General features: G+C 40.9%; 1 protein-coding gene across 7 annotated transcripts in view; it reads right to left on the bottom strand.

Moving 5' to 3' along the window:
• The window catches only part of usp25 (ubiquitin specific peptidase 25), a 35896-nt gene that overhangs the window by 15528 nt on the left and 7708 nt on the right, over window positions 1–12660 (bottom strand). For all 7 annotated transcript variants that reach the window (XM_026182371.1, XM_026182373.1, XM_026182372.1 and 4 more), the window contains exons 2-9: window positions 11286–11363; window positions 10857–11001; window positions 9940–10063; window positions 8228–8390; window positions 6341–6427; window positions 4114–4251; window positions 1249–1325; window positions 744–817 (exon numbers count right to left, since the gene is read on the bottom strand). In XM_026182371.1, the coding sequence (XP_026038156.1) occupies window positions 744–817; window positions 1249–1325; window positions 4114–4251; window positions 6341–6427; window positions 8228–8390; window positions 9940–10063; window positions 10857–11001; window positions 11286–11363 (886 nt within the window). The remainder of the gene's footprint in view (window positions 1–743; window positions 818–1248; window positions 1326–4113; window positions 4252–6340; window positions 6428–8227; window positions 8391–9939; window positions 10064–10856; window positions 11002–11285; window positions 11364–12660) is intronic.

Here is a 12660-nt window from a genome sequence, read left to right as displayed (position 1 = left end):
ATAAAAGATGGATACTGTATTACCATAGAAGTAATCTCAACCAAAGAGCCACATCTTATTCCAAAGCATGGGCCATAATTTAATGACATACTCAATTAATGGAGCGCTATCATTTAAATTATAATACATAAATGTTTTAGCTATTGCTTAAGTCAGGTTGGTCACTTGCTTTAATAGTCTTCTGGTGCCAGATGTCATTTTATTAGGGAAGTGTCCATGATGAGTATATTATATTATCTCCCAACATTCTGCATTAAAGGTGTTGGAAATTTTAAAAGAAAGACAAAGGTGCATGGTACCTTTTATACTTCTTTACATCCGAGGTGATTTTTACTTGTTCAGCACCCACATCCTCACAGTGACTAGGGTGAGGAAGTGACTTTAAAAAAAAAAGGTGCAGGACTGGAGTTGCTAGGGGACATGCAGATGAGGCATTAAGGTCGTTTTGTGAACAGCAGAGTCCATGGGCCCAGCTTTTGGTGGCTCTGGGCCAGTACTGTCATGCGTAATAAGCACAATGTCAATCAGCCGTCGAGGTCTTCCACAATCAATGCAAACACTCTCCTCTTTTGCATGGATCACATCTCATTAAGACAAGGTCACCTTTCATTACTAGGGGCAAGGACTTGCTTTGCTTTGCGGCTGCTGCAATCAGACTATGCTAACACTGTATTTCTCTGTGATACGACCAAGTATGCCTCTTTTTTTCTCTTTATTGGTTTCAATTAAACACCCCGTCTCACCTTCATGGACCCCCACAGCAAGGAAACGACCATAGAAAAGTTCCACCATTGGGTTCTTTGGCTTCTCACCCTCCCTGGAGAAAAATCAGGATAATGTTACAGGCCTCACTTCTTCACATTTCATGTAAACAAGGAAATTTTTTTATTGTGCCCTTTAAAATATGTCACATTCTAATGTCGGAATCAGATTACACAATAATCAGCCTGATTATGACACAACCCACATGAAGAAAGCCGCTGATTTGGTTTGGGAACAAAAATGGCTGCTTTGTGCAACTGTTTACCTCAGCTGTTTGAGGAAAAAAGGGAACCCTTGTGACAGTGTTTTTGCTCATTCCCTACCGTTCAGCTCTCTAAACCTGACTCTAATAGTCTAATCTGTCATATCACTTGAAAACACTGTGTAGTCTGAGACCGGCACAACATCAGCAAGTCAGACAACCTGCCTGACTATGGGGTCACTGTTTCCACAGCAACCTCTGGATCCAGGTACAGCTGAGCTTACCTGTCTTCTTCTGCCTTCATCTGGAAGGCATCCTCCAACCAGTCCAGCAGCTTGTGGGTGAACTCACTAACATCCTGCTGTTGAGCGAAGCACAGATAAAGAGTAAACAAATAAAAGTACAGAAAACCAATAATATGGAGGTCATTCAAATCAATGTCATCTATCATCTGCGTGCACTTTGGATGTAAGAGCAGCAGTCTTATTGGAGAATCTCGCAACCTGGTGAACTTCAAAGGTAACCCGTATGCCTCGAGGGCACTCTCTGGTAGATATCAATGTCATCTAGTAATTCAGGTTAATGTCTATCCAGCCTGAGTAATACGAAGGAGAGACATGACTGATGAGCACACGGGCCATGAGGCTGACCTCAGTTAACCCCTGGCCTAGCAAGGATGTCTGCGTAAGAAGAACAAATGCACCGTTTCGTACATTTTATGCATGTCTATCACATTTCGTGGATGAACACACAAATCAGATAATTAATGGCCAACGTAACTTTTGTGGCAGACTTCAGAGGGGACGAAGAAGGTTAATAGTCACTAAATAAAGGCGGATAAGTGTTTGGGGTTTTCTTTTCCAATATTCCCGACTGATGCAGTTAATACTATAATACTATTGCCGCCAGCGTTAATCTCGTTAAACTGACGTTAACGCCATAACCGCATTAACGCGGCAAATTTCCATTAGCGAGTTATTGCGGATCGCTGACAGCACTATATAATAAATTTATACTTTTATTAATATTCATCAGGAAAAGGGTGGCGTGCCCACTCCGGGTCAGGGACAAGACCCTGCCCCAAGTGGAGGAGTTTAAGTATCTCGGGGTCTTGTTCACCAGTGATGGGAGATCGGCAGATGGATTGGTGCAGCGGCTGCAGTGATGTGGACACTGTACCAGTCTGCTGTGGTGAAGAGAGAGCTGAGTGTAAAAGCGAAGCTCTCAATTTACCGGTCAATCTATGCACCTACCCTCACCTATAGTCACGAGCTGTGGGTAGTGACCGAAAGAACGAGATTGCGAATACAAACGGCGGAAATGAGCTTCCTCCGAAAGGTGGCTGGCCTCTCCCTTAGAGATAGGTTGAGAAGTTCGGCCATTCGGGAGGGGCTCAGAGTAGAGCCGCTGCTCCTCCACAGCCAGTTGAGGTGGTTCGGGCATCTGACAAGGATACCTCCCAGGACATGCTGGAGAGATTAGATCTCTCGGCTGGCCTGGGAACGCCTTGGTGTTCCCCCGGATAAGCTTTGGAGAGGGAGGTCTGGGCTTCTCTGCTTGGGCTGCTGCCCCCGCGACCCGGCCCCGGATAAGCGGAAGAAAATGGATGGATGGATGGATACTTTCATTATTCACAAAAACATTATCTGCCAAGCCATAGTTTTATGTCAGAGCTTCACATGTAACTGACACTTGGAGCTCAGATGTATTTGTGCAAGCTCAGCAGTTCATTCCTAGACTAATTCATCATAATCATCATCAAATAAGAGACAAAAAGAGGGGGATATTTCTGCTACTACTGTATGGAGGATATTAGTGCTAATGTAATGGCAGGATCCTCTGCTGCCTGGTGGTATTGGCATCGATCAGATGCCAATAATAAGATGAATGGACTATGGAAGCAATCGCCCAACTCTAATGCCTGACATCTAGGGTGACTGCTAACACCGCCCAAACTTTTGGGACTCCAAACGTTAGTCAACAGTAGCCTGCCTCCATAAAGTGGAACTGAGAATTACTCTAAGTAATTTGTATTTGCATATTTATCACAATTACACATTTGAGATGCTTAAACTAATTTTAATATTAGTAGACGTTAACCTGATGAAGCACAAAATGTAGTTTTTAAATGATGATTTCATTTATTAAGGGAAAGAAAGCTATGTTAGCCTACCTGATCCTGCATGGACAAAGTTGTTGCCCATAAACCTAAATGTGCCACCCTTACCCCAAGAACTGCAAGAAAATGTTTGTGATAACTGACAATGAATCGGTCACATCGCTGTGGAGGAATTTTGGTCCACTATCTCAGACTGAAGTCTGGACTTTGACTAGGCCACTCCAAAAACTTAATTTCATGTGTTTTTTTAAGGTGGACTTGCAGGTGTGTTATGGATCATTGTCCTGCTGTACAACCCAAGAACACTCAGGGTACAAACTGATAACTGGACATTTCCTTTCAGACTTTTCTGGTAAAGAGCAGAATTCATGGTTCCGTCAATAACAGCAAGTCGTCCAGGTCCTGAACATCCTGGTCCAGGTAAAGCAGCCCCACACCATCACACTACTCCAACCATGTTTTCTGCTGGTAAGAGGTTTTTGGGGTTTTTTCCAGATGAAATACTATATCAATTTTCTGCCAGGTGTAACAGAGCTCAGACCTTCCAAAAAGTGCAATATTCATCTCGTCAGTCGACAGAATTTAATTTTGTTACGCGGGTCATTCCTGAGAAGGTTCACCACTGTTCGACATTTTCTCCATTTATGGATAACGGCACTGGCAAAGCCTTAAACTCAGCTGTCCAAAAATGTGGTTAATTACAGTTCTTTCATGATTTAACAAAGGGGGCAATTACCTTTTCACTTGCCAGGTAGACTTAGCTAGCTTTTCCCTTAATACATGAAATCATTATTTAAAGGTTTTTGCATTTACTCTGGTTATCTTAATCTTTAATGCTCTGAAACGTGTAAATTTGACAATTTTGCAAGAAAACATGCAAATAGTTTTTCACAGCACCGTAAAATTTGAAAAATGCTTTCAGTCGCTTTGATTCGATGGACTAAGAACATAATCTCTGACCTCCTTGCAAAAAAGGTCTTTTCATTGGAGTGCTATTCTGCAAAGCAGGTTGTAACAGAAAGAGGCTTACCTGCTGTGACTCACTCGACTTAAAGGCATCTTTGAGGATTTCCACAGCTCGTGATGGATCTACATATTTCCTCTTAGAGCCCACCATGAGAGAGAAAAGGTTCCTCAGCTCCTGCATGAAGGGCAGGTTCCTGTGCTCCTGGACAAAGAATACAATCCGTGTCAACAATTGAGTGGATCAAACTTACTGAAGACAAGCAATCTAGGTCATAAACAAAAGGCATTTTCTCAATTATTATTAAAAAATGAAGGCAAAGCTAAAGTATCAAAAGTATGTTTCCATTAATATCCAAAAACGAATGCTAGGTGTCATTTTAAATGAATGGAGAGACTAAACTGGCTTTGATATCCATGTTTTTAAGATAAGATAAGATAAGATAAGATAAGATAGAACTTTATTAATCCCTCGGGTGGGTTCCTCTGGGAAATTCGACTTCCAAAAAAAGCACAGCAACGACCGAAGTTACAGTTACAGAATTGTTATATATATATATACACACACACACACACACACACACATATATATAAATACAGAGACAAATATAAATAAAATATACAAAGGGGATAAATAGAATAAATAGGAATAAAAAATAAAAATACAAGTGAATTGCACATTTCAAGTATTGAGTCTATTGCACTGTTGACTATTTACAAAAAGTATTGCACAAGGGGCAGCACGGTGGCACGGTGGTTAGCACTGTTGCCGCACAGCAAGAAGGTCCTGAGTTCAATTCCAACATCAGGCCGGGGTCTTTCTGTGTGGAGTTTGCATGTTCTCCCCGTGTTTGCGTGGGTTCTCTCCGGGTACTCCGGCTTCCTCCCACCGTCCAAAGACATGCAGCTTGTGGGGATAGGTTAATTGGATAATCCAAATTGTCACTAGGTGTGAATGTGCGAATGAATGTGAGTGCGAATGATTGTCTGTCCCTGTGTGTTAGCCCTGCGACAGACTGGCGACCTGTCCAGGATGTACCCTGCCTCTCGCCCTATGTTCCTTTTGTTCCTTTTCAAGCGTTGTTTATTTCTGTCAGGCACTTGACATAATGCGGCATAACTGAGCTGCAGTTTGAATAAAACTGTAATATTTTAGTAATATTTTAGTAATCTGTCAATTACCTCTAATTAGCTGCTATGCCAAGCTATGCTAAGCTAGTTAGTGTTCCACCCTCTGACACGCTGCTGACATGTGGTCAACATCAAAACAACACAGCAGTGGCCAAAACAAAACTCTGAGGTTTCAAATATTGAGAAGGCTTCATTGGAGCCATCTTCTACCGTTCTTTTAAAATTTACATTTTAATATTACTCAACATAGGTTTGTGTTCATGCATATTATTTTAAATATATATATTTTTTGACTTTGTAATAGTTTCAACTGTGTTTTTCATAACATGTCAAAACACAGAGAAAATACATACAATCTTTAAGTAAAGAAATTATACATACAGACTTTGAGTTCCTTATCTTTAACATCAGCAATGACAGCGCAGTGACATAATGCCAACAAGATGCAGGGTTTGAAAGCAGACTACAAAAAGCTCACTTGTTTTTTTGTTCAGGGATGTTTATGTAAAGATTAGATTCCAGCCTGTAGCAATGTAGCACTAAAGCAAAAGGTCAGTGATTAAAACAGAGGGAAGTGAGATGAAGGGATGACCACCCCAAACTATGCTTCTAGAGCAGAGGCTTAGACCAGATTAGCAACAGCCGACTAAACCTACGGTGAGGGCTCTGTAAGAAAAAGGTGTGAAGACATCCTGGGAACTACACTGCTAGTACATCGGTGTGTGTGTGACAAGATGAATTTGAAACAATTAATTTTTTTTTTTTAAAAAGCTCCTGGATCAATCATAACACATCTGCTCTGCATGCTGATCTCTATCCTGGCAGATAAATACCAAGACTTCAAACATTTCACGCCAGTCGGCACTTCTTACAGCTTGCTAGCAGTCAGTTAAGTTAACTGTCAGGGGGCAAAATGATAAGCTGGAGTGACCTTAGGGCACGATCGCCAGCTGTTGAATGATGGCAAATGTTTCTAAGAAGGTCAAACCCTCAGAGCTAAAGCACTGCTAGCTGTGACAGGCTGTAGTGGCACTGCTATTATATAAATGGGATATGAAGCAGGGCAGTCAACTGAACTTGAAAGCCTTGGACGACATCATGCACAGACTTAATAATCGGTGCTTCGCTTTACCCTGTCGGATCTGAAGAGGTAGGGCTCTCACCTTTTGATTACGAGGCAGGTCGTGGACTCTGGCTGGCGGTGAGTAATTGAGCACCAGCCTCTGGAACTCGAGCAAGTTGAACAGAGACTTGAGGTTGAAGAAGGATGAAGAAAAATGAGTGAAATCTTGCATACAGGAAGGTATGTATTACTGATGACAAATCTGCAATATCTGTGTGATGCTGTCGTATCAATATGCACCAAAATCTCTGAGGACTGTTTCCAGCATATAGTTGAATTTATACCACAAAGAATTAAAGAAGCTATGAAGCCAAACGGGCTTCTAACTCAATATTAACAAGGTACACCTAATAAAGTGGCCAGTCAGTGTACACTTCTATGATAAGCTGATTTATCCATGAATGTCTTTTGCATTTGTCACACAGAAAAAGTTTTACAACAAGAATTTGACTAAATCTAGTAAACATTTAAGAATATTATGTGATTAATATTAATAAGACACAGCCTGTAAGTACTTAAATATGTAAAACAAACATTTACCATGGAAGGGAATGGGATATACTCATACCCTTTATTCCTTTTTTCATATATGTTATTACTATAGAGACAAGAACATGGTCTATCAGAGATATCATATTTCATCTATAATTATTTTCCCCTTTCATCCTCATCCTCTTCTACCTCTGAGACCGTTTCCCTCCACTGCTGGAATCACTTTCAGCTCACCATTAAATTATATTAGTGAGCTGAATTATATTAGCAACAAGACAGAAAAAATGACTTTGGTTAAAATTATGGATCACAAGTATGTTGCTTTGCCTAGTGAGATTTACAAATTTCACCTGCAAATTGTGCTTAACTGGGTGAAAACGATTTAACGTTTCACCAGAATGGCGATTCCCTCTAAAAGAAACCACATTTGGTTCACATAATAGAATTTAATGTTTTATTAATTCAGAAAACCTGTAAATAAACTGACAACTGATCTGTATTTGCCTGACGTGGCTTCAAATCTTTGTCATTACACAGAAGCTTTAGCAGTGAGCAGACTCCTTGGGTCACGTTGGGTTTATTTTCTACAACTTCCTAAATAAACAAATGCTTTCATTGAAAGCTCAAGTTGTTTACAGTTACATTCTGACTTCCCTTCCAGCTATCATGGCCCACCCCATTAAATACTGTGATAAAAGACACTAAAGAGGAAACGGTCACTACATCAGATTCTGGTGCGACTTGTTACAAATATGAAAACTATAAATATTGCAGAGCACGCAGCAAATTTATTGATGCTTTGTAAATGCATTTTTTTAATTAAAAGCCATTATAAATGTTTCTTTTTTTTCTTTTTTTTTTTTAAAGTCCACTGGAGCTCTTTGAACATAAAACATTATCATAATTTGAATTTAGAAAAGAGAAACTTGTTTACTCCTGTTCTTCTAACTGCAGTGGTGTCAGGTTTAAGGAGTACCTTCTACTCCACAGTAGGGGTAAGATTAAACACTGGTGCCAAGCACCATGTGATAGTGTATCCAATGTTGATCTACCGTATTTCACCTTAGGTCACATTTTACCACTCAGTTCCCAGCATACAAGAAGCTGGGTCTTGTTGACATATTCTTGCACCCAGCATTAAGGATTTAGACTCTTTAACAGTCTATTCACTCCTACTTAAGCTGACTGCTGCAGATTACAGCAGTGATATTTGCTTCATAAGCAGGGATGCATTAAGGAATCTCAAGGCCAAGAACTCAAAAGCCTTCATAAATCTCCTTTAGCAAAAACAATTTTAAAAAAAGTTAATAAATAGCAGTAAAAGAAACAGCAAAGAGTCCAGCTGACAAACAAAAAGGGCTTTCAATTTGAAACAATCCTGTTCACTTGCTTTTGAGCCCTCAGGAAGTACATGTGTCCACTTGTGTGTGCCTACCTGAATGACCGCGCTGAACCAGCAGGTATTGCCGACATTTTTCAGACCCACAGGGCAGTTGTCTATCCTCTTCCTGTCGTGTGGGTTGGGTGAGTCGCTCCATACCTCTGTGTGAGTGCGCTTCAGACTCGCTTTGTTTTCTGCTATACTGGCCTCCAAAACTCTGGAAAAGCAGGAAGGAAATAAAAACAAGATAGAGGGAATGAACTTGTGTGTGGGTCACTACATCACCTGCTGCTGGTTATTTACTCTGCATCTCCCAAAAGGTCAAATTTCTTTCGCTCTACTCATCTGCTAAAAAACTGTCGGACAACAGAAAGGCTCATCCTGATGGCCACTGTGCTTCAGTTGAACTGGGGTTTAAAATGCAAAATAACCTCCACATACTTATTACATAGTAGCGCACCATCAAGTACCATTCTGGATGGTGGCCAAAAATATATAAATAATAAAACAAAATTATTGGTCAAATAGTCACTGCAGTATTACTCCTGAGAAATAGACGGGTTGTGTAACGCATGAATTTTCTCTCTGATATAAATTATTTACTATTAAACAGATAACATATGCTGCAAAGACACAGCAACTATTTGACCTGACCTAGTTCTATTTATTACAACAGGGATCATGTGTTTCACAATACAAGAGTAAGTATAGTACTTTCATACTTCTTCTCTTGGCTCTTGACGGAGGCGGTCGCACTTTCTTTCCTGCTTGGCTTCTCATGTCTATTGTATAGTCTCGCTTATTCTCTAACCCTAAGAGAGTCTCCCAGACTTGTTCTCTAAAAACCTAAAGAAGAATTATGGATTTGATCAACTGGTCCCTTAATGAAATTGACAACTCCTGGGAGAGCCCGATTGTCCTGCGGAGACATTTGCTGCCGGATACTCGATGGTCGGTTGCGTCAGGTGTCTGGAGACACTCTTGATGGAGGACATTAAACGACATCTACCAATTCGGAACCATGATAACAGAGTTCTGGCTGACTGGAGCTGGCTCGGACCGGGCTTATCGAAGAACAAGAAGCAGCTACAGCTGTTCAAAATTCCACAAGGCTGGCCGACATGATAGACGATGGGCAGGGCTGTGAGTACTCAGACTGTGTTTTTGAACGCAATATGGATAAGATCTTGGAGAAGCTCATGGCTCTGCTATATGGATAACATCTTTAGGAAGAACAACAGGAATTGAGAGACCTGTGACCAGTGACGGACATTAGACCAATTGTAAAATTTGTTCACACTAACCAAAACAACTACCATCTTCATCTCATGCGGCCCCCCTGGCACCAGCTGGATGCTCAAGGCAAAAGCTGACAGGAATAAAAATTCTCCTTTAGATAATAAGACTGTGGTGTGACTTTCTCCCTCCTCATTCAAGGCCCCTTGCGTCGACCGAAGATTGTTGACTTTTGCCTAACCGGGCGAAGGGACACTCTCTCTTGGCTGAACACGGAACACACACACACACACACACTCCTACGCACACATATGCATGTACACTGACACAGACCTACACTCACCCCCCACCCCCTTCAAATGCCTTCGAAGCTTATGTCTTCTATGTAGTGAGTTTCCCACGCGTGGGACTAATAAAGGTTATCTTATCTTCATCACACTCAGGGAAAAGATAGAGACCGTGTGGGTGAAGTAAAGTGTGGATTTCTTAAAATATCGTTTCCTGTCAAAGTTGTTGTCAGTCGCTGATACCTGCTGATGGCCTGCTCTTCATCAGTGATGCCCGTCTCCCTGAATGCCCGGTTGGATTCCTCCAAGCTGAGGGCAATGGCCCTCTGCAAGTCATCTTTATCATCTCCAGTCAGGTCAATCACGTCTGCATCAACAAAGCACACACGACAGCAATTTGGTTTGGATCAACACTAACATGCAACCATCATTTACACTCTGGATACTTAGTGTCCTGGACTAAAACTTTGTGTTGGTCAAGTGTGGTGTGTTGAATAACACAATAATGATGTGAAACATGCCATTTTAATACAATTATCCAAGTTTCTCACACATTTAAATTCTAATTATGACAGGGTCCGGATACATGTGCACGTGTAACAGGAGGCAAATGTATGCTCTATTATATTAGTTATATGTTAACAACATTCATGAAATGCTCATTTTGCCAACTGAATCAGCCAGCTACCCATCCAGTGACAACCCTTGACCCGCAGACATAGTCCAACCACACTGGTAGCTGGTGCAGGGTCTGGGTATAGAGCATCTCCAGGGCTATTCAAGACTACTGTAGCAAGTATAGTCGTGGAATATGGACTTGGAGACAGTCCAGCCATGCTATGAGAGACTGGAAAAAATCCAAGTTGAATGATATGAAGGACTGCAACAGCAGTAACTTGTTCAGCAAATCATGTGATGAAGCAACCAAAGATGAGAAAGGGATGCTTGTTAGCAGTGACTGAAATTTGAAAATAAGAACAGGATTGTTTACAAGTGCATCAAAATGCTAAAATCCCCTTAAGTTAAATATACTTGATTAGCTTAGTCAGCTCTTAATTTATGTGAGTGTTGAAGTGAGCATGTCTACTTGTGGGACCACTGGATGTTGACGTGCTGTTCTGAAACTATAACAGCACCAAAACTTGAACCAAGCTACTCACTCGTGTCTGCCTGGCTGCCCACGCTGATGTATCTGTCGCTGGCCACCTGGGATGTCTGGTAGTAAGTGGTCTCATCTTGTTGAGGAACCTTGGCATTCTTCTCTGTCAGAAAGGCCACGGCTTCACCCAGGTCTCCATTACTCACCTGCAGCAACAGCATGTTTAGGTTAATGTCTCCATGTAATTTAAAGAAAATTATTAGCTGCAGGGAAAGACTAGAGAACCTCAAAAATGCCTGCATTTAATACAAAGTAAAACTTTGCTCTGGGAGAAATGACTGCACAGTGTAACTTGTGTCAACAGTCCCATTAGAATAAACTGACTGAGTTTAAGACAGAAAACTCTCACATTTCCCACTGAAAAAATATCTACTGTAAACACACAATATCCCTGACTTTTCCCGTTTTTAGCCTGTGTTTCAAAATGTACCTGCAGGGCCTGCTGAAGCAACTGTACATCTGTGGTGCCTGTGACCTCCCTCAACTGGTTTAGTAGTGTCTGCTGGTGCTGTTGAAGAAGAAAAATCATCAAGAGGGTGTTGATAACAGAGCCTGAAAATGATGGAAACTATATTTTACAGGTCCAACTTCTTCTTCTTCTTCAAAACACAAAAACCCCGTCACTGGCTTTCCCCCCTTAACTGGGATGAAAAGCCAGCAACTCAGTTAAATCAATAAATAACTTACTCTTAACTCATAAGAATGTACAGAAGTGTATTGGCAGCTAGATGATTTACAAAAAGCACAGCATGTTAATCAATCCCATCTAAGGGTATATGGGAAGGCTCGATATTTAGTGGGAGTTGTTTAATCATTTAATGATTTTATCATAATGGTCTCCGGGAAATTGTAGTTGGCATCTTTCAGTGTCCCTGCCACTTCATGGATAAAATGATTAAGAAAAAAAAATAGGCAGATTAACAATAACAAAATTATTCATTAGCTGGATTCCTCGGGGGAGGGCACAGACAAACATTGCACTAGCTGTCCACACCGTTCCTCAGAGACTGATTCAAATTATCAGGAGTGTTTAACTACCTTGAGCGCTCCTATCGCTCACCTGGTTGAGCAGGTAACACATATGCAGGAAGCCTGCAGGAGCATGGTTTTGACTCTGTCCCTTACCATTCACTGTTTCACAGTCCCATGTACTCTCGACTACGCTGTCCAATAAAAGGTAAAAAAAAAAAAGGCCAGCCCAATTAAAGAAAAAAGTGTTTAACTGAGCATTGATTAATCAATAACAACCACAGCCACACCAAAGTCACTTTTGCCTCACATTAAATGATCTTGAACAGTTCTCTTACATGATATTAGGCTAACAGCTGCAGTCAGGACACTATTTATGTAGACTGTATTATAGTAGTAATAATAATTACAAAATGAATAATACGCTGTCTGTCTATCTATAGATGGATAGTCTATTACAGACAGACAGATGCAATTCTTTAACTCAAATATAGTAACTTTTTAAAACTCAAAGTTCAAAAACGATTTTTAGTTATTTTCTGCTGGACCTTGCTGCAGCCCCCTAAACAAAAAAAACAACAACAACAACTTCCCACTATAAGTTTGCTTTCATTTGATTGGCTGCCTCTTGAAAACAACAACAGCAGGTGGTTGGAGCTTTGGCGTGTGCCTAAGACCACATCAGGCAAGGTTTCTGGATTGTGTTTGTTGCAGTAACAACACAGTGTGAAAGGCAGTGCACCTGTGGTAAATGAAATTATTAATATCATGTAAATTTTGTAACGATAAACAACTTGAACATCCGATACAGACGTCATAAGCCTCGACTGAGAGGT

The sequence above is a fragment of the Astatotilapia calliptera genome, chromosome 10 (assembly GCF_900246225.1).
Source record: "Astatotilapia calliptera chromosome 10, fAstCal1.2, whole genome shotgun sequence".
NCBI lineage: Eukaryota > Metazoa > Chordata > Actinopteri > Cichliformes > Cichlidae > Astatotilapia > Astatotilapia calliptera.
This window is presented reverse-complemented; position numbering and strand designations above follow the sequence as displayed.